Source organism: Saccoglossus kowalevskii, chromosome 9 (genome assembly GCF_978046115.1).
Source record: "Saccoglossus kowalevskii chromosome 9, keSacKowa6.1, whole genome shotgun sequence".
Lineage (NCBI taxonomy): Eukaryota > Metazoa > Hemichordata > Enteropneusta > Harrimaniidae > Saccoglossus > Saccoglossus kowalevskii.
The window spans coordinates 6,538,215-6,560,283 of record NC_140649.1 but is presented as its reverse complement, the minus strand read 5'-3'; the positions used below and the strand labels follow the sequence as shown (position 1 = coordinate 6,560,283).

The 22,069-nt window shown below is 36.6% G+C and overlaps 1 protein-coding gene across 1 annotated transcript in view; it reads right to left on the bottom strand.

The window, feature by feature from the left end:
- LOC102805334 (uncharacterized) overlaps positions 1-19,588 on the bottom strand; it is a 90,495-nt gene extending 70,907 nt beyond the window's left edge. Inside the window, exons 1-27 of the mRNA XM_085503551.1 lie at positions 19,436-19,588; positions 16,999-17,031; positions 16,432-16,522; positions 15,820-15,864; positions 15,247-15,312; positions 14,938-14,982; positions 14,647-14,691; positions 14,336-14,380; positions 11,881-11,925; positions 11,596-11,640; positions 11,342-11,380; positions 10,079-10,254; positions 9,599-9,833; positions 8,555-8,614; positions 7,569-7,807; positions 6,633-6,892; positions 5,781-6,067; positions 4,665-4,864; positions 4,359-4,536; positions 3,883-3,906; positions 3,019-3,351; positions 2,841-2,861; positions 2,684-2,734; positions 2,352-2,524; positions 1,404-1,719; positions 1,206-1,265; positions 821-1,065 (exon numbers count right to left, since the gene is read on the bottom strand). Coding sequence (XP_085359677.1) covers positions 821-1,065; positions 1,206-1,265; positions 1,404-1,719; positions 2,352-2,524; positions 2,684-2,734; positions 2,841-2,861; positions 3,019-3,351; positions 3,883-3,906; positions 4,359-4,536; positions 4,665-4,864; positions 5,781-6,067; positions 6,633-6,892; positions 7,569-7,807; positions 8,555-8,614; positions 9,599-9,833; positions 10,079-10,254; positions 11,342-11,380; positions 11,596-11,640; positions 11,881-11,925; positions 14,336-14,380; positions 14,647-14,691; positions 14,938-14,982; positions 15,247-15,312; positions 15,820-15,864; positions 16,432-16,522; positions 16,999-17,031; positions 19,436-19,534 — 3,456 coding nt within the window. The 5' untranslated portion in view covers positions 19,535-19,588. The remainder of the gene's footprint in view (positions 1-820; positions 1,066-1,205; positions 1,266-1,403; positions 1,720-2,351; positions 2,525-2,683; positions 2,735-2,840; positions 2,862-3,018; positions 3,352-3,882; positions 3,907-4,358; positions 4,537-4,664; positions 4,865-5,780; positions 6,068-6,632; positions 6,893-7,568; positions 7,808-8,554; positions 8,615-9,598; positions 9,834-10,078; positions 10,255-11,341; positions 11,381-11,595; positions 11,641-11,880; positions 11,926-14,335; positions 14,381-14,646; positions 14,692-14,937; positions 14,983-15,246; positions 15,313-15,819; positions 15,865-16,431; positions 16,523-16,998; positions 17,032-19,435) is intronic.
- Positions 19,589-22,069: the final 2,481 nt, after the last annotated feature.

The window sequence follows — 22,069 nt, the reverse complement described above, 5'->3', positions numbered from 1 at the left end:
TTAATTAGCACTGGCACATTCACGTGGGTGAGTTATTACTATTATGTAGTAATAAGTTGGTCAACATGTCTTAGAACAATGCTGTAAAGTTTATAATACACATGTACGTCACCCTCTTGTTATCCCATCAAGTCATACCACTGACTGTTGATTAATACTGATGTGTTATCAGTATAAAGACGCTCTACATACTGACTTATGTGTATTATTCATGCCCTATCCCATCTGATTCCATAGTTACATATACGATACACTCATAGTTGTTCGTTTGAAATTGTCTTGATTCGATTATATATTAATTAATATATTAATTAAAGAAGAGCACCCTCTTTTGCAAGACATGTATTTTTTTAAATTATTAATCTGTGAACTTCTTTTTGCTTGTTTAGACAATAACTATTTAGGCAATAAACTGACGTAATTTACATCTAGCTCAAGTGCGGCAACTCTTCCCAATTTAAATAAGCAAATATGAGCTCAGGAAATGATACAAATGAACGAAGGTATTTCTGTGACTGGCTGTATTATATTTACTTCATTGTAAGACGATACAATTTATACACAAATAGATGCGACTATGGAGTAACTCCGACTAAAGTCTGCAAATGCTTAAACCGTCCAGATGATGGCAGTGTTTCTTACATTACGTAATGCAGCTCATAAGCAGATACACATTGTAGTAAACATGAAATATACTTGGAAATAAATGGCGTATGTTACAAATGTCGGTTATCAATAGAAATATTCAATAAGAGTTATCAGGGTGTATGCCGCCTAGCAAAGAAATAACAAACATTAACTATGAACAGTGATTACTCACCAGTATCTTTTTATCTTGATTTAAGGTGATGACGTGACCGTATACAAACACGGTGACATATAACTGCAGAGTAACAGTGGGTTTCTTGCCCTCCCGATAATCGTTTTTAGATTGTGCCCGGAAATAAGGCGGGTCATGCAGCATGTCTTCAACTAGTAAGTAAGTACAATTTCCCATAAAATCATGGCGTTGTCCATCAAAGGTAAAATAATGAGGATCGCCATATGCACGGCAATAGCATTCATCTATAAAAAGTAAAATAATTTCACTTAGTTCAAAGTTTGATATTATGTCAGAATATTTACATAACTATATCGATACCACACCACTCATTAAAGTGATGTAGATACACATGCTAATACACATCTTCAGACGTACAACTTACTCGTGGGATCTCGAGCAGAACGTCCCCTTGCTTTCCTTAGCTTCTCGTCATCACCGGGCCCTGGAACAGAAAACAAAAAAATCACATATAGTAAAAATGGAGGACATTTGTACATTTTATCAACACATGTGCTATTATAATACGCTTAGTTTATTTCAGTTTATTTTCCCCGTCACTGGAATAGTTATAATAATATACCTCTACGGCAAACGACTGCCGTTTCTGTGTTACAATCCATTGTCGTCATATTCCATTCGTCGTCTTTACTCAAACCAGTACATTCTTGTTCGCCTGGCTCGTTAGTACTCCAGGCACCGTCATACGACCAGTCATCATCGTTTATCCACTCCCATTCATCATCCACTTTATGACCTCCAACCCACCAATGCGTTATCTCCTTTTGATTTCGCTTCCTTTCTTTTCGTTTTCTGCCTTCCTTCCTTTTGCCTTTCCCTCCTTTGCGCTTTCTTTCCTTCGAGCTGCTGCCACTATTTTCTCGCTTCTTCTTCTTCTTCTGCGAATGACATATTTGATAGCGCATTGATCAAATATGCTTAACACGACAATATATATTGATCGGTCATTTCAAATTATCCGGCTGATCATTATATTTCTAAAATACGATTTCAGCATAATATTAATAATATTATACCAGATTTTTTTCAATGACATGTGGTGAAAATGTTAAAAATTTCAATGAGTTACCAATGAGCACTAGGATCATTATAAATTACATTCAACATATTTCACTACTGTATTGACATTGGCTAGATCTCTAATTATAATGTGTCAATTTGCATATCTTGGAAGGTAGTTCGACTTCCATCATATGCCCCAATAACTATTTCTCGTTCATTAATAATATATTTTTGATGATAAACGATAGTGTTCATCCACTTTCAATCATTAAGGGCGTTTATGGACATAGACACAAAACTGTCGATATGAAACCAAATTACAGTCTACACATTGTGACTCACTCACTCACTGCCTGAAATCGTAACTATAATGTGTGCTCAGCTAAATTACTGAAACAAAATCCTCATCAATATATTCGCTTGTTTCTACTATTATATTTCTGGTACAATTGTGCTCACTACTAAACTATTAAATAAGCTCGTCGTTCCATAGATTATTAGAACTTACGTTTGCAAGGTCGGCAATAGTCGTCTTAAGAAACTCGTGTTCTCCTTCACTGCGCACGCTGGCTATCATGTAGCCTCTTCTATTGCATACTTTGGCAGCACTTTGGAATTGTCGTTGGCGTTTGATGAATCGATAACATGTTCCTTCATATTGAAATTCATTTGACTTGCACTCTGCAAAAGTAATATATTTGAAATAACACCTGACTTTAATTTACACAAGGCACGCATTTTTAATTGTGCCATAGCTCTGTTCCTTACACAAGTTGTTGTAATAACACACTACAAATAACAGTAGTTTTACTGGCAGATGTAAAAAAACAAAACAATTACCAATTATTTGAGGCATATCTAGGGCTGGAGCTGCGGCAGCTGGCTGGATTTCTAGTGTATAAATTAAAAACAAATTATTATCATAAATGCTCTAACACAATATAAACAGTCAGAGAAAAAATGTTTCAACACAAAACTTATTTAGTATAAATATTACCTGCGTTAGTATCCGATTGACCTGTAAACAAAATGAGAACAGTTACATAAAGTTTTGTGTGAAATCTTGTTAATTCTGATGAATGCCGAACTCGTTGTTCCCTTGAGGATTTTTTTAGAATAGTAAATGGCAAATAACATATCACATAATTCAGTCAGATTGCATATGTCATACTCACAATTGCATTCATAATTGATAGTGAGGAATTTCATCTCCTTCTTACTGCATCCATCTTTTCCGAAATTCTTTCTCGCAGTTACCGGGCATTCGTGTTTGCCGTCACACTGTCTCTGTACCACACTCAATGCATTTGGTGCTTTGCATTCGTCGGATGGCACCGGACCCTCGTCACAGCCCATGTCACCGGCGCTTCGTCCGTACGTTACATTTTTTATAACAATGCGGCCTTCTCCGCAGGATACTTGTACGCCGACTTTCTTTACACCACATGATTTGACAGGTGCGGGTTGTTCGTTACACACGCCGTCCTCTGGGATTCCTTGTGCACGTACTGGTGGGAAGGATATTGTCAGTGTTATTACCAACGCCTTGCATTTAGCATACACGTACCCACATTGTATCACGATAGCACATAAAACATACAACACTAGTTCCATTTTCGCTTGCACAGTAGATTACAAATATCTGTACTGTATATAATGGCATAACTCGATACTACTAATTTAGTTGAAGGGAGTGGTCGTCGCGCCACGCATGCGCAAATTTTGGTTTCAAGTAAACAAAGTTTGACTGTTGCGCAGACCAACGGGTACAAACTGGGAGGTTATGAAGCTTTAAAATGTATTTTGTTGTCGATTGGAAGGTATCGAAAGAGTAGCCGGCGGTGATTAGTGCAAGTGGTGTCCAGGATAAAACTCGTACTTGTGCTTCCCTTTGAAAAGCGCATTGGATTGTGGGAAAATCAATGTTTATCAACACAAATGTCGCACAAGCGCGGCGCAACGACCACCGCCCTTTAAACTTTCGCATGGAATGAAACATGGCTAATATTGGATACTGTACATTCTTGAATATTTCTTACCTTCTGGAACAGGAATTTCAGATTCTGAAATAAGACAATGAAAATGAATTAATTAAACATAACAATAAAGTTTCACAGTCGCCATATACAATTGCTTGAGTCTCGTTTTTAAAGAAAATAAAGAACTTTTCAATTTACAAACATATTTATTTATCACTCGGATCAACAGACGCTTGCGAGAGTTGACATGAAAGAAAGTAATCATGACTCCACGGAAAACAGGTTCACTGAAGTCAGGGACAGCACACGGTACCGGAAGTTGATACCTCCCATTCGAAAAGATGGCGTCTTCTATTCGATTGTCAAAGCAAAACGTGCTCTATTTTACATCACAATCTCCCATTTACGAGGCGTACAGACTAACCACGGTGTTACACCCTTATAACCTACGATGTCTAATCGACGACGTTTAGTTTTAGGTAAAACTCTGTTGGAACGAATGTCACAATTTAAATATGACAAAAAACAATACTCACGTTCACAGGTTTGTATTCCGTCACCTTGGTAACCATCATTGCAATGACATCCAAATAAGCCATCTTTCGTTCCACAAAAGGCATCATTGTTACACGACATGTCATTACATTCAGGTTCGCCTTCGTCTCCGCATGTACACGTGCCACTACAGTCCGGTTTCATCCATTCAACGCCAGCCTACATTAATTAATATATTAAATCATTGTTATAATGTTTATAAGTTTAAAGCAGCCTAGTGTAAGCTTTGGGTAACAACTGGGCGGCTTACAGTATACGAACTCAAAACAATGGAATACGAGTCGAACCTTGTGATACTTTCCATCGTCGTCAACGCAGCCACATTCTTCTTGTTTAACACATTCTGTGCCACTAAGTGTATAACCCTCATCGCACACACACCCTTCGTCACACGCTTCATTGCAGTCATAAGTTTCGCCATAAACACAATTAGAAGGACAGGTAGTGGTACAGTGTGAGTAAACTGAATTACTTCCACACGAGTAAGCTAGAAAAAATAACAAACATGTTGATGTAAAAAAAACAGTTTGTGACAAACACTTTCAGGAGTTCAGGTAATGAAATATATGTTTTTATTTATAAGAATAGTTTCGTTATACGATGGTATATTATCAATGCGAAACCATTTATTCTCTGAACCGCAAGTGTTATTGCCGTTGGTGGCGTGCTTGATGAACAACGAATTACTCTGCCAGAGGCATATTTTACACCCATATATATGGGATTACGCGTTTTTTAAAGATCCACAACCTTATTTATAGGCAAATATTATATTTATGTATATATTTAAATAAAGACGTGATATGCAGTAAAGAAAATAGCAATGCAATTCTGTCGAAAATATCAGAAAATCAGCGCAGATATTTGCATACAGACGGGGGGGGGGGGTGCGAGATCTGCTCACCATCTCTCGAGCATGCTCCTCCGGAAAAATTGAAATTTACACCCTCTAAAACGATGTTTCCTGCATTTTGAGGGTCAAGACAGGCATTCATCTTCAACTATGTCGCATCGACACAAATACACAAAGGGTTTTCAGCTTGATGGGGTGGGGGTGGGGTGGGGCGCGACTGGCCCCGGTGTCGCTGCCACTTATAAAGTGGGTTAAGCGAGGTCATAATAAATCGTTTATCTTTCCAGTGTATTCAGTAGCATCAGAGATGCTCAAGTGTTCGTCAAGAACAGAAGAGTATTCGATTATTCAAATTCACTTATGGCAGCGACTGCGCATGCGCATTCGGTTCGTGCTTGGCGAATGAATGATCCACCATGTAAACAAATAACCAGACTCTAGATTCTATTTTTGAACCCTACACGATGTACAAGACTATATTGCTTACACTAATATATTGTAACTCTTGTTTTAATATATAATTTGTATTCAATTGTGAAATAATGCTTACCACAGAAGTCGGGATTCCTGAACGATTCTGGCTCGAATCCGTATACTCTACACACTTTCATGAATTCTGCCAATGCACCGCATAGCTGGTCCTCGTCCCCTAGGTGACACATGTCGAACACACAGGAATGGTGGGCTTCTTCTCTTTGATCTTTTACGATGTCGCTAGTTGCACATTCACCAAACGGCCCATCTGGGTCAACGATCATACCGCACTTGTCTTTGGCTTCGAGCGCCATTTCATCTTCATCGCTGCAGTGAGGGGGGTCTACTACTACGTCTGCACAGCTATAAAAACACACAAAGTGGGTGGATGAAAAGGTTTTGCCAGTGCAATTTGTGTATGCATTATTTCTATCTCGATATTTGTCCTGCACATACGATGGTTCTACATATATCAACGTTGTCGCTAACACGAAACTATGCAAATAAACCCCACAACTCCGGAATACAGGCGCAAACCTGCGTCATCAATCGATGTATCTATAATAGTTGTTTGCTAGTTTCAGGGCCTGTTTTTTAGTTTACCATGGTAGCAATTGTAATGTTTCGGGTGGTGTAATTACTTCCATATTTGTACATATCTGTTGGTACTTTTAAGGATGTTCCTATCTCAGAATTACCTTTGAAATTAAATGAATTGGTACAATAGGAATAACCACATTCAAAGGCATGTTGTAAAACTGGTCGAAATCTCGTAGTGTACTTGCTCTGAGTTGTTCAAGTTATTCCGTAATTTAACCACATTTGGCCTGATTAAAAACACCCTCTCGACCAATCATAAAGAAGTATCCCGGCAAATGAAAAATGCATTATGCAATATTTTGTGCAATACTACTGAAATCTTCCTTACCTTGACTCGACTTTCCACCGATTTCCCCACGGATTTGGGTTCTTGTGCTCGCCATCATTGCTAATATCGCCGTCACAGTCACCACACATTCCTTGCAATTGACCAGCATAAGATTTTGGTACACCAATTTGAACTTTACTCACTCCATCCCACATCAACCAGAAACCATATGACGTCGATACCAATACCCAATTCCCAGTTAATTCAATACCAAATCCTGTTTCAGGATTAAGTGGAAGTTCTTGTCGGACTCCGTCCAGCTACAAAGTGACAAGACATAATGTAAATTATAATACTTACAATAAGCTTACATACTTGGCTACAAAGTACAAATAATTTATACGTGAAAATGTTAATAATTGCCCCTTATTGCATATCCAAGTCTCGCCACTCGAGATTATTTAATACTTGTGGCGAAAGAACGTACTTAGACCAGACAACAAGTTTGACAGCTGTACGTATCTTAAAAATCATTTGAAACGATGTATTATCGGCAAACATTGACGCGACGATCACCAGCGGAGAGCAATTATGTGTGTGAAGCCAACGATCAGGTGATTTTTTGCGCAAATAAAAGAAATACAATCAGGCAGGTATGAGCGCGTCCGATGAACAAGACTTTGTCTTTATCTGACACGATAAACAATGTTCATGCACTCAAGTATGATGTGATATATAGAGAATTCAGAATAGTTAAAGGGGCACCTTCCAGTTAAGCCTAATCTCACAACAAATTTACTTTCTGGATTAAAATGGATAACAAAAGATAGATTAACATTGTAAACAACATAAAAAATAGTGTCCCATGATTCTTTGGTGCAATCCATGGGATTGAGCGGTTCCCCTTTAACCAACATAAGTGTCTGCTTCAAAATCTGAACAAAAACGAGAACATACATAAACTAATGCGATAAGCAATGTGTTTAATATATTTACATAAACAATTTTGCCTTGATCCAACTTAACAACATGTCCGAATGCATAGACATTGACATAGTCCTGTAACGTGACCGTGGGTTTCTTTCCGGAGCGGTAGTTATTCTTCGATTCAGCTTTAAACTGTCCGTTAAGCAGGTCTTCGACGAGCAGATAGGTGCAGTCACCCATAAAATCATGGCGCCGCCCATCAAACGTGAAATAGTGTACATCTCCGTATGCACGGCAGTAACAATCCTCTGGAAGATAATTTCAGTAGGAATAATCGATTTAAAACTGACAGTATGCTGAATGGTGTTCTTAACACAGCCAAGCAGTATGTGCATATTTGAGAGTGTAGAATAGGTTGAATAGATGTATAATAATAATAATAATAATAATAATAATAATAATAATAATAATAATAATAATAATAATAATAATAATAATAATAATAATAAAATAATAATACAATTTTTATTGTTGAGTTAACTATCTCATCACCATGACGTAATATTGAAACCAGAAAGGTTTCAGCAGTAATGCACAGTCATACATACATTTACATAGCGTAGACTTGAATATTTAATTTTGATTTTTATCATTAGGAGAAATCCAGATAACGTTCGAGATTATGTGATCAAATTAATATAGTCCCTTTTGCATTTTAATGTATCGGTTTCCGATACGTTTGTTTCAATACCTATAGACTGGATTTACGAACATGCAGTTGACAATAATCACAACATTCAACAAAATACAATGTTCTTACGCTGACTGACTGAATGGTATGATATACATAGTAACATAACACAAATAAGTTTTGTTATTCAGTAATCTATCTTGAAATAAATACACGACTAACTATCAACGTAGCCAACAATATCCGAAAAAATACTAAAGCCATTCGTCCCAGTTTTATCGTTATCTCCCATAGCAACTACACCGGTCTGGGTTAGAAAAACAACTTAAATTTGATATTATTAATAATTGTAACAGTGACATACTTGTTGGGTCTATCGGACTCCTTCCCCTTGCTGCTCTCATCCTTTTTTCATCACCAGGTTCTGTAGGAATGGAATAGTAGAATACAATAAACTGAATATCACGTACCCAGGGTAATCATTACACCTTAGACATGTGACCTGATTTCTAAGGCGTATTACCATTCCGATGATCTACTATCGCCCACTACAATATACTGCCTCACAATGCCGTTCTCTTCAATTACTTGCCGCTAATAATACTATTTTAACTTATGTACTTTTTTAATGTGTTACATTCTCTGAAAATTCAGGGAATTGATAAATGCGATGCCGTTGGTGTAGAATAAGGGTTCGTAGTAATCTCTTGAATATACAGTTTTCGTGATATAAATTGTACAAATCAATCTCGATGAATAAACGTCCCAGTGACCTTATTAATTTGAAATACACTTACACTCAGATAACATGCAGAAAATTCTGCATGATAATTTTGAATTACGTGACATTAGGTTTAGGGAGCAGGTGTACGACATAGGAATTGTGAAACATAAACATTGTCATACCTTCCATAGCTATCCTAACCCTAATTTACTAATTTGTAATACGCATCGTGCGTTGAATAACAAAAGTAATTCACAATCTTGTTTCAACCTCGTGTCGCCATTTTGCAAGTCGACGCAATCGAAGACAAGGTTAGTTCAGTAATACTTTTTATTGATAAATAGTTGATATCGTACCATACAAGTGTCCCAGGTTACGTTTATTCACCCACAGAACATTTGGTATGTACTGTTTTGATACGATACTATTTCCGAGAGATAACCACGGACCCCTATGTTAAATCAACGCTTCTAACCAGAATGCATTTTCTTAGAAATGGTAGCTTCCATGTAACAAATCTACAATTATGTTTTTCTCAAGTGAGGATATGTTACTACAACATGGCCAAGAGTTGGTTAATTACTTCTAAATGTATTGTTAAACAATTAACAAATTATAATATAAAAAACACGGATTTCTTATATAACTATTCACATTGATTTCTCTAAAAAGTGTTATAATCACCTTTTCGACACAAAACGCCTGCTTCAGTTGAACATTCCATGGTGGCAAGTTTCCAATCCGGAGTCTCATTCAACGCCGCACACGTGTCGGCTCCTGGTTGATTCGGATCCCAATCATCGTACGACCACTCGTCACCATTTGCCCAACTCCAACCGCCATCAACGTTTTGTGCAGAAACCCACACAGATTGACTCGGAGGAAAGCGCTTACTAAATTTTTTCCGTTTTCGTAATTTCTGTAGATGAGAAATAGAATTAATAACTTGAGACTGTAAAAAGGAATATGAACGACATTACGAATTTATAAGGAGGCGAATAGAATGCGCCAAAAAAGCTACATTTTTCGTCTATGCAAGGCAAAATTTAAACATCGCTGAAGATTTGAGAATAAATAATACATATTCAGGTTGAATAAATCTACGCAATTGAAATATTTCGCCTGGAACATTGCGACCAATGTGTTAATAATGCGATCACCTACTTCAAAGAAGGAGGACATGCTCGTCTTGATAAATTCCGCTTCTTCCGCACTTCGAACGCTGGCCATGACAGAACCGCGTCGGCTGCATCGTTTGTTGGCTTTTTCAAAATCGACTCTTCCATGGAAATACCGGTAACACGTGTCACCGAACAGAGCGTCACGTTTCCCTGTGCATCCTGAATTGAAGAATATATATTTCTTGTAAAACATTGGAAACTGACTGTCATTTTGCAACAATTGTCATGTGACTCTTATGTTTCTAATCATGTGCTTCGATTATATTTTTTTTCATATGTATTCACCTGTGCTAGTATGCTGAGAAACATGGAATACATTAGTAATGTTATGACGGCAAAAACAACATGTATGCTATATGGTCCTGGTTTTGTAAATACTAAAATGCACCACGACATTAACAAATCATATTCATGATATGGAAACCACATCCCTGTGAAATTTATGAGACTGTTTCCTGCTCGAATGTAGTAATTTGGCCAGATGTGATGAATTAATATAAGAACTAAATATTACACGTGGAATGTAAAGGTCCACGCGCAATTTATTGACAGTATCATTTTTTTAAACGTTTGCATTTGAAAACGTGCTACCGATACTGTTGCGATAACTTGCGTTTGCAAGTGAAGCAGTATGAGTCAGTGGTAATATTTATCATAATCGTGTATTTGAGTATATCTGTACAAAAATAATTTTATTGTTGTTTATTTCTTAGCAAGATTAATGCATATTATAATGATGTGCGTATATATTTGAGCATAACAAAAGACAGCGCAGTTTAGTCGAAGCGTATTTAGAAAGCAGATCGAAACAAACAACTGTAAGCAAATAACACCGAAGGTAAATACTATGTAAAATTATAGTAAACACGTACTGCGTGCGTGACTCGAACCGGCGCTCGCGTACGGCACCTACTGGCCTAGCTTCACGCCACTACACGTCTTCCTCTCGGCCACCGGGCATCCCCCCCATCCCCCCGAAAGGATGCTTAATAACCGAGCTCAATACGTGCAGAGAACATGAAACCCGTCCACGCGATCCACGCCACACCTGGTGGCCGAGGGGAAGACTTGTAGTGGCGTGAAGCTAGACGATTAGGTGCCGTACGCGAGCGCCAGTTCGAGTCACGCACGCAGTACGTGTTTACTATAATTTGACGTAGTATTTACCTTGCCGTTTATTCGGTGTTATTTACTAGACATACATTTTGTTTTAATGAATCAGTTCACCAGTCGTTATTATATTTACCTTTTCCCCCCTTTGTTCCTTTGTTTCGCTCACCTTTTTCTAAAAGACAAAAATTGTCATTATTTACTAGTTGATATTTATAATACTAGATATTGCAACAAATAAATTATGCAGATGGAATGACTTGACAATTATGCACCCATTTGTAAGCCAGTTGGTAGTCCTATTGGTATGCCCATTGGTAGACCAATCTGTTCGCCCGTTGGTAACTCCATATGTTAAACCCTATTACATTAATGTAATATGTACTTTACCCCTTTTCCTGTCTTTTCTTTCTTTACTACCGCTTCCTTTTTCATCTGTAATTGAATACTTTATCAAATCAATGATACTGTAGTAGAATTATTTCCCGATTTGTAGTCCTTATGTGATTGGCAACTCATTTGTAATTACATTGGTATGCCCATTCGAAAAATTATTGGTAAGCCCATTTGTAAGCCCATTTTGGCTCATACATACTCCCATTCGTAAACCCATTTGTAAGGTCATTTGTAAGTCCATTTGTAAATCCGATTACGTTAATATAATATGTGCTTTACCTTTGTCTCTGTCTTTTCTTTCTTTACTACCACTTTCTTTTTCATCTGTAATTGAATAATTTAACAAATCAATCATACAGTGGTTGAATTGTTTCCCGATTTGTAGTACTCTTGTTAGCCCATTAGCAAGCTCATTTGTAATTACATTAGTATGCCCATTTAAGGTATAAATGTAGGTTCGTGGGCACACAGGAGTGAATTTTCTTTTTTTGCTTGTTATTGTCCAAACAGTCTTGGCTATAGACTGTTAAAATTTCACAGCATTATGAATAGTGGAACATACTCAAAAGACGATTTTAAAATATAGATAACAGGTGCAAACATTCTCTCTTTTGAATGCTTAGCAAGATTTAGCACAAATTATCAAAAAGAAACATGGTGAAAAAAAAGTGACGGGATCTCCATATTATGCACTATATTTAACTTTGTACAAAACGATAATAGGTTTAAATTTGGAACTGTTACAGCCATTTTAATTATGAGCATTAGCAAACTTCTTACTGAGTGAATGGTTATGCATTAGCCATTATCTCCACTTGTGTTTTTCAGTTTACCATGGAAGTTCAAATTTAAATAGCTCGCACAATTCTTGTTTATTTTGAGTGAAACTTTCACACAACGTTTGTCAGTTGTTTATTAACAAAGGGGCTTCCGGGTGTATATATAGTACGTTTTGTTTTCATATTACAAAGTTGTCAAGCAGGATGTGTGCCGTATATTCAATGCCGGTCAGTATTTCACACTTCGAATGTCATTGTCCGAGAATGCGAAGCCTTAAAAATAAGCCCAGACGTCCCTCTATTCGTGAAGTTGTCAAAATAGTGTGAAAATGTCAAGACAAACTGACAAAAACTGAGGGAGCTAATTAATTTTCAATCTCCTTGACCAACCAGAAAACGCGAACGGAGATAATGGCCGTTTTATGAAAGTGACGTTAATCGTCCAAAAAAAAGGCTATTGCATCACGACGACATGCCAAAATCCATTATACACCGACGCTTGCTGATGCTCAATCGTCAGATAAAAAATAACATAAAAATATTTACAATACGAGAGAAACGGACGTAAAATTGTCCGCGGAGTCAAAACCTTGCGTGAAAACTGTCATGGCACCGTGTTATCTTTCCACTTAGGGAGGGGCACAATGGATTACGTAAAGTTGATGAGATATTCATACAGTTATATAAACATAGCGATCGCCATTAGATGGGTTGAGTCTAAATTTAACTTACCTCAAACCTTTAAAAAAATACTCTGTATGACGCCGTTTTTCACGATCTCCGGTGAAATGGACCGTGTGAAGTTAGACGGCCGGGTTGAAATGGGCCGTAATATTTTGCTACACAACGGCTATTCACAGTGTTTGTACTCAATCGCTCCAACGCCGGTGAGTAAAACTCGAAATCTAAGACAACTATTGTAAATCGAAACAATTTTCATTCACCTACGAGCAGACGAGATGGGTTGATAAAAATTAAAACGAACCCTGACCTCTGGAAATACCTCATTCATAGAGTACAATAGTACCAGAGGTCGCCGAGCACGGCGTTACAACGAACTTTGCGACATCGCTACAGATGCATGCTAGCTACACAAGGGGGTTTCCGATTAAGGTAACCAAAATGGCATCGCAGAGTGCGTGATTTTTCCGCGGTGTTTAAAAACAGCATCTCGTTGCCGATGTTTCTGTAATTTTTGGGATATTTTTTATTTTTAATTAACCGAGCATTTCGCGTTTGTGTATTTTGACACTGAAAGATTAGTTATCGATGACAGCACATCAATGGTCTGAATGGTGTTTATCCACTACTACATCGCAATGCTATCAGCACGGTGATCGTTACAGCGAAACAACAAATGTATAATTAGTCAGTTTTATAATGCCCTCGGAGAAAAAAACGCGTGAAAAATAAAAATATTTAACAGTACGCCACTGGAAGCTGCTAGGCTAGAAGTTGTCGACATGTTGCGAGATAAGGATGAAAAGGTTTACTTATCATTTACAACTGTATGTTTTTTGTATTCCGCTTGCATGCTGGAAGCGTCTACGTGTTGTCTGTTTTTTGTAGTTTGCGAGACTAGTTGATAGCGCTTGAGGTAAGTTATACACGGTCACGGACAAGAAGTTAACTGAGGCAGGAAATCATCTGTATATAATATCAACAGTGACTTGTCAAACAAAGAGCAACGTAAACAAACTTTCGGGACTTTTAATCATATACGCGTTCCAGCATTGACAATGCTCCGAAATTTTAACACTATCTAGCCAAGACAAAACAAAACAAAATTCACTCCGAGTGCCCACGAACCTGCATCTATACCTTAGAAGCCTATTGGTAAGCCCATTAGTAAGCCTATTTTTGGATCATACATTCTCCCATTGGCGAACCCATTTGTAAGGCCATTGGTAAGTCAATTTGTTAATCGAATTACGTTAATGTAATATGTGCTTTACCTTTGTCCCTGTCTTTTCTTTCTTTACTACCACTTTCTTTTTCATCTGTAATTAAATAATTTATCAAATCATGCATACTGTGGCGAAACTTATTTTTCCACTTATGGCAAATTTGTAAGCCAATTTGTAAGTCCATTTATGAGCCCATTTGTAAGTCCGCCGGTAGGTCCATTTGTATGACCATTGGCTAGTTGTTGGTGAGCCTATTGGTAGACCAATCTGTAAGCCCATTGGTAAACCTATTTCAGGCTCATAAATACGCCTATTGGTACATTTGTAAACCCAATACATTAATGTGATATGTGCTTTACCTTTGTCCCTGTCTTTTCTTTCTTTACTACCACTTTCTTTTTCATCTGTAATTGAATAATTTATCAAATCAATCATACAGTGGTTGAATTGGTTCACCATTTGAGTGCTCTTGTGAGCCAATTGGCAAGCTCATTTGTAATTACATTAGTATGCCCATTTAAAAGCCTATTGGTAAGCTTATTTGTAAGCCCATTTTTGGCTCATACATACTCCCATTAGTAAACCCATTTGTAAGGCCATTGGTAAGTCATTTTGTAAATCCGATTACGTTAACATGATATCTGCTGTACCTTTGTTTCTGTCCTTTCTTTCTTTACTACCACTTTCTTTTTTATCTGTAATTAAATATTTATCAAATCATGCATACTGTGGTGAAACTTATTGACCATTTATGGAAAATATGTAAACCAATTTGTAAATCCATTTATGAGCCTATTAGTAAGCCCACTGGTAGGTCCACTGGTATGCTCATTGGCTAGTTGTTGGTAAGCCCATTGGTAGGCCAATCTGTAAGCCCATTGGTAATCCCATGTTAGGCTCATATATACGCCCATTGGTACATTATTAAACCCAATACATTAATGTGATATGTGCTTTACCTTTGTCCCTGTTTTTTCTTTCTTTACTACCACTTTCTTTACTACTACTACCGCTTCCCTTTTCATCTGTAATTAAATACTTTATCAAATCAATCATACCGTGGTTCCCATATTTCCTCCTACTGCTAAGCATATTGGTGAGCTCATTTGAGACCCCATTGATAAACACATTGGTGAGACCATTTGTAAACAAATTCGTAACCAAATTGCTGAGCATATTGGTGAGCCCATTTGTAGCCACATTGGTAAGTCCATTGGTAAGAGCATTGTAAGCACATTTATAAAGCTATTGGCAAGGCCATTGTAAACCCATTTGTAAACCCAGTTACATTAATACTTTACTTTTGTCTTTGTCCTTTCTTTCATTACTACCGCTTTCTTTTTCATCTGCAATTGAATACTTTAACAAATGAAGCAAACTGTGGTGGAATTTCTTTCCCATATGTGCCCATTTATAAGCCTGTTAGTAGGCCCATTGGCTAGCTATTGGTAAGCCCATTTTAGGCTCTTGTATACGCCCATTTGTAATAAAATTTTGTAAACCCAATAACATTAATATACTATATGGTTTACCTTTTTTTCTACCTTTTCGTTTTTCTTTACTGCCTTCCCTTTCATCTGCAAATAAATACTTTGTCAAATCAATCATACTGTGGTGAAAATTATTTCCCGATTTGTGACCCACTTTTAAGCCCACTTGTAAGCCCAATTGCAATCACATTGGTAAGCCCAGTTTAGGCTCATATATACTCCAATGTTAGCCCATTGGTAAGCCAATTTGTAAGCTCATTCGTATAAACATTGGTAAGCCCATTTCGCGGTAAGTAGATGCTGTAATTTGTGAATCGTTATCGCGAAGAAAAAATTGAACAAACTACAATTATTCATCAAAAATGAATAAAAGTAAAATATAAATATAATATTATTTGAGATTTTTTAAAAATGATTTTTCCCGTTTGTTTTTCACTCGCTACAAATAACTGTAATTGTTCATATGAATACGACGAATAACGCTTATGGCGATTGGGCTATGACGTAAGCAAGTTGTGACGAAACATGATGTAACTACTCGCAGTAGCTTGATTTCAGTTTGAACGTCTTTTCTCAGAAAAGCCTTCACCATTCCCCGACTGGAATACATGTGACGGTATTGTCAATGAATTGCGTATACAAGTTAAGTCTTACCACTACTTTCAACGTCCTCATCTACGTCATCAGATGAACTTTTGTCTTTGTTTTTCTTTCTCCCACCTTTCCCCCGCTTCTGTCGACTGAGCTGCTTGCCGAAATAGAGAAGGAGACAGTGTGAAAATCTCATGAAAATACACAGCACATTATACTAGACGCCAGCTCACATTTGATGTGCTTGTCACTAAAACAAACTACTGCGAAACGTTATATTGTTAATAACGCATGCGCGATAACGGATTATCATACACTGTGACCCGGTAGTTAATACTGTTGTGAATAAATAATATTTCGGATGCAAGTAACCATTAAACTAAAGTTTGAAACAAAGAACATTTCGCCGAAAACATGCAGGAGTTTTGAACTTGAAGCAAATTCCGTTATTTAGTTGTGACGAATTAAGGAACATGTTACTTATACATCACGTGATTGCGGATTGCAATGCGCAACGCTTCTCATGAAATATTAAAAATAAATATTGCCTTAAAAAAAGATTGTTTTGATAATCCTTGAGAGTATCAGTTTAGCAGACAGTCGATGAGATCCGATGTGATCAACACTTACCACGAGTTGATCCTCTTCTCCGGCATTTTTCCTCTACGAAAAAAACAAACAAAAACATATCAGTGAGTGATATGTTTAGTCGTTGGGTCGTTCTATAGCCTATTGTAGAATATTGTACACGTCCAAGGCATCTCATCTGAGTAGTAACATAACTACTTTAATGAATAATTCTTGACCAGTCAAATCAACAGTTTAACGACAAGGTAAGAAAACGCTTTTCTGTATCTTTTTATATACGTAATTGGTTGCTCCCATTACCTCATGATTATTTCAAGGAAATACTACAGACGATATGAAAATATGAGTGAGTAAACTTGCGCACTTACTCACTGTTCAAATATAAAAATGAGTAATATTAAAACTTACAAACCCAATTTTAAGTTATTTGACTGTAGCAAAATAAAAACTGACATCGTGGCTATGAGTGGCAGTCAAACAGTAAACAAATGAATTAATTAATTCGAGTATTTTGGACTAAAATAGTTCAATGATCACTATTTACGTGGCCCTGAAAACATTCATTCAATGTGTTTATCTGTAGCGCTCATTATGAACCCATTATGGTTATGGATAGTGCCCATATAATAACGAGGTTTTCAAAACAAGCTTGGCCATCTAGATATATTTCGATATTTGTGAATAAACTTTCCTTCTTTTACAAAAATTATGAATGTCTGGTCATTGACTAATTTGCATATATTAACTTTTTTTTCTGTTTTATAATGGATTTTACTGATGTGCACACTGAAATGAGTATGACATTTATTAATCTGTGAGAAGATAAACTACACATGCATGTAGATGTATAGGCACCGAGTTAAATACCTGGACAATGGATTATTCGACAGATAGCGCTGCGTGGTATTAAATAATGGCAAGAAACTTAACAGGTCACGCATACATGCTCGAGTTGGTGTTTGCACTACCATACACAAGAACACCGTCTAACTCTCTGGTTTCACGCGGTCGGCTTGTAAACGCTTAATAACATTTTGAAGATGCGTTAAAAACTGCATGACGAAATTTGTGATTAATTATTATATTATAATATTTGTATTTTTTGAGATTACAAAATATCCCATGGTGTAATTTATTAAAATATATTGATGATAGCGGTCGCCCCATAACTTAATCAAGTAATTTGTTGTACATTAAAGTTATATATATACTTAATATATCGGATTTAAAGTTGTAATTGTGTTACTGTGTCATTTAAAAAAAACACACTTTTTCATCACAGCGACTAAAAAAATAAAAATACAACACTTCGAGTACGTACGTTCTACATTCACATCGTTTAAACCAAACTTTAATTTATGCATTTTTCACAGGTTATTTTATTTCATATATATCACATGTTTGAATAAGTAGCAATGATATTTCGAACCCATTAGTTGGTTGAGCTTGAAATTTAGCATAAATTATCGACGCATTTTAATTATGTTTTATTTTATTGCGCTGTAAGATGAAAATGTCGTACAAATTTGCATATAATGTGAACCGAAACTAACATTAAGTTGGCAACACTTGCAGTTAATTAGACATAAAAGTGCTCATAATGGCCATTCCGACAAATTCCTGCACATAAAACGCGGATACTGTATCCGGTAATATGTTTCATTTTAATATTTGTTTAAAAATAAACATATTATTATCAAATTGACAAAACACAGTTTCTTTTTAATTTTTCTATGAATTATCCCGCCGTTGTCCTAATTCAAGATGAAATATAAAAGATAGTTTTATCAACATGCCTAAAATAATCCAACATATGTATATTGTCCAGTGTGCGTCGAGGACTCTGAAACCAACACCATGAAATGATGCAGATGAAATTATCGATGCCACTTCACTGGAACGTTGAGACTATACTATTTAGTAGGTTGAAAAGCTATTTTACAGATATGCAAAACTAACACCGCGAGTTGGAACGTAATGGATAATATTAAGGATGTTGTCTCAAAATGGATTATAACATTTTTCACGGTTCCCGTGTCTGCTATTTTATCTGAAATTACATTAGTGACGCGTGTATTAAAATAGTATTATTTCCCAATTATGGCGGCTACTAATTTACTAGTATTAAAAAAAGTAATTATCCGTGGATTACATGAACCCCTTATCATTTACTTTAAAATGAAGTTTGAAGCAGTTACATCTACTTGACGTTAGTAGTGGTTGTGCCCGTTTCTGACGCCCGAAAGTTTGGAAATCGTGAAGCCAACGGTGTACGATGCGATGATGGTATATTAGATTAATTTTCGTGATACTTTTTATAAACAATATGCGTGATATGATTCGATGGCATGTATACCATTACCATGCACTCACCATACCATTTCGTGAAGCTAAATCTATATGCGGCGACGGTGACGGATTACAATTCAATGTCGCCGCCTATGACGGCTAATTCGTCACGTCAGAAGATAATTCTTACCTCGTCTTCGATTTCAGTTGCTTCCGTCGATTCCGGTAGGACGTATATCGTTACTAGAACAATTAGTAAAGCCAAGGCGCATAGCCGTATATGCGCCATTGTCAGGTACCGTTCACTACCGTACTTGCATTTACATGTGCACTGACGGCTATATTGCGGATGGAAATCACGTGACTTATATGTAAATTAACGTTATACGTGTTATATGCCTAGCGTTTTCGCTGTAATATGTTGTGGGAATATTTCATATATATTTATAGTTGAAATATCAGAGACTGCGTTTTAAAAACAAGTTCCTTGCCAGACACCAATGTTTGTCATTGGAACTTTACGACGACATTTTCTGTAGAAATATAACCCGAAAAATGTTAAGAACGGGCCTTGACAATCGTTCATGATATAGGGAGTTATTTCCCCGGCTCGTCAACGGGTACAGATAATAGTTTTTTCGTTCAATTCATATCACAAAAAAACAAAGTCAGGTTGCTTTAACCCTCGAAACAGGCATAATTGGTTGTTATTATACTTTATTTAGCGTTTTAACGCAATCACCTTGTCGAACTTGTGTGGCAACATGCCGTGTGACCAGATAGGTTTTCAAAAATGACGATACATATATTAACGGTACATACATTCGTTTGAAAAGCACGTTTTGGGAATAATTAATCAATTCCTTCTGAGTGGTCATAAATGTCTTTTAATTCGAGTTACTGGCTTACAACACGTAATACTAGTAACAGTGGCGTCATTTGTATGTGATAGATAATATGGCAAACCATCGTATATCTGCAAATACATTTACAGTATAGCAGCACTGTGAACAGGTTCTCAGTGTGAATATCGCATTATATATGCGTCCAAGTAATTACAGCGTGGTGAGTTTTGATAAAGAGACCATTATACAGAGCCTAACACAGGTGCATTTTACGGCACGTGACGTCATTGTATACAAAATAGCGGCGTGCTTTGAACAAGCCATGAACAAGATAACTACCTAGTATGTATACACTGTAAACAGTTGACAAGTGTTACGTGTATACTTCTATAGAGGCACAGTACAACACAACGCGGCTACCTACCTAATCGTCAAAACGCTCACCATGTCCGAGATTGGTTAAATCGGAATATGACTACAGACTGATAAGTAATAATAATCACGCGCAAGACTGACATTTTAATTCCGTAGAACAACAGTATATATACATTACTCAGATACCCTGGAAATAAAAAAAAATATGCGCTTGAGTAGTGGCGTTTTTATTCTTTTATTCGTGTACCTCCTCACTCGGCGTTCATACAGTTAATATACTGATCAAACGTGAGATATGTTGGCCTGAACTGTTTATCTTCCAGCCGCTGTGGACGTTGTTATCGACGACCTGACTCAAAAGTCTTCTGCCTGGTGTAGCTGTACCAATGTTACCTGAGTAATCAAACCCTAAACGATAATATATGTATTAGTACATATGTTATTATTATTATTATTATTTGTGAACACGTTTAAAACTCTATATTTTTGCCATGGGATACACTACTTAAAACGAAATATAGACAAACAAACTAATATGATTCCTTGATTGAACATTCAAAGTATGTATTATTATAATTAGCCGCATTGACTACACTCGAGTCAGTGACTAATATACGTATATAAAATACACAAGTAGTACATTTCCTGCATGTCCGTATCTAGGTGTAGCCTAATTTGTCCAACTTCAAAAAAACATGATCGAGCCAATAACATTATGACGTTAATAGTATAACTATCGCGGTAAGAATTTGATGTATCAAACATATGTAAGATTTGTCTTCATAAACCACTACAACTTTAGTATGCGTGTCAAGAGAGACGGGCATAAACCAACTCATTTGTCTGCCAATGTGTTTATGATCTTTTGTACACTGGAACGATTTATCTCGATGACAAAAGAGATTATTTAAATTTTCTTTTATCAGTATTCAACATCCTTGCGGAAATATACCTCTCTCTATACGACATCGCCTTGTTTCATCAAAACTATTGAACCACGCGTTTTACCTACCACGCTGTATTAACTACGAAATCATAATAATTGGCGTATACGAGGCGATGCATTTCATAAATTTTAATCACACGTGTTTGGTAATAATTTTGTTATATATTTATCAATGCTTTATTGGTACATTGGTAAAAAGGGTTACATGTTTATCTCCACTTATAACGTATTTGTAACGTAAGTGCAATGGAAACAATGCGGGTAGTGGAATCTATTTCGTTATATTACACAGATGTAAACAAATGCAGTTACATGTCAGCATAAATGAGTTATAAACGTGCCGTGGTGCCGAGAATGCGAAACTAACAATAATTATAACGAAAAATTGTGATATGGTAGCCGGACTACACGGACAAATTTCCAATCACAGTAAATAGGTTGGCAATGTTTTGAAACATGCAGAAATATGGGAGTATACAACAAGAAATGTACCAGTAAAACTATTAAATATACTTTTCATGGCTACCCCAGTTCAACGGTCATTTAGATCGGATTATCTAAACTATCGTTCGTACATTTCAACCGGGATTTCACTCTGTAATATAAACATGCACTATGCCCTGACAGGGTGGCCATCCAGAGTCGAAGAAACTCGACC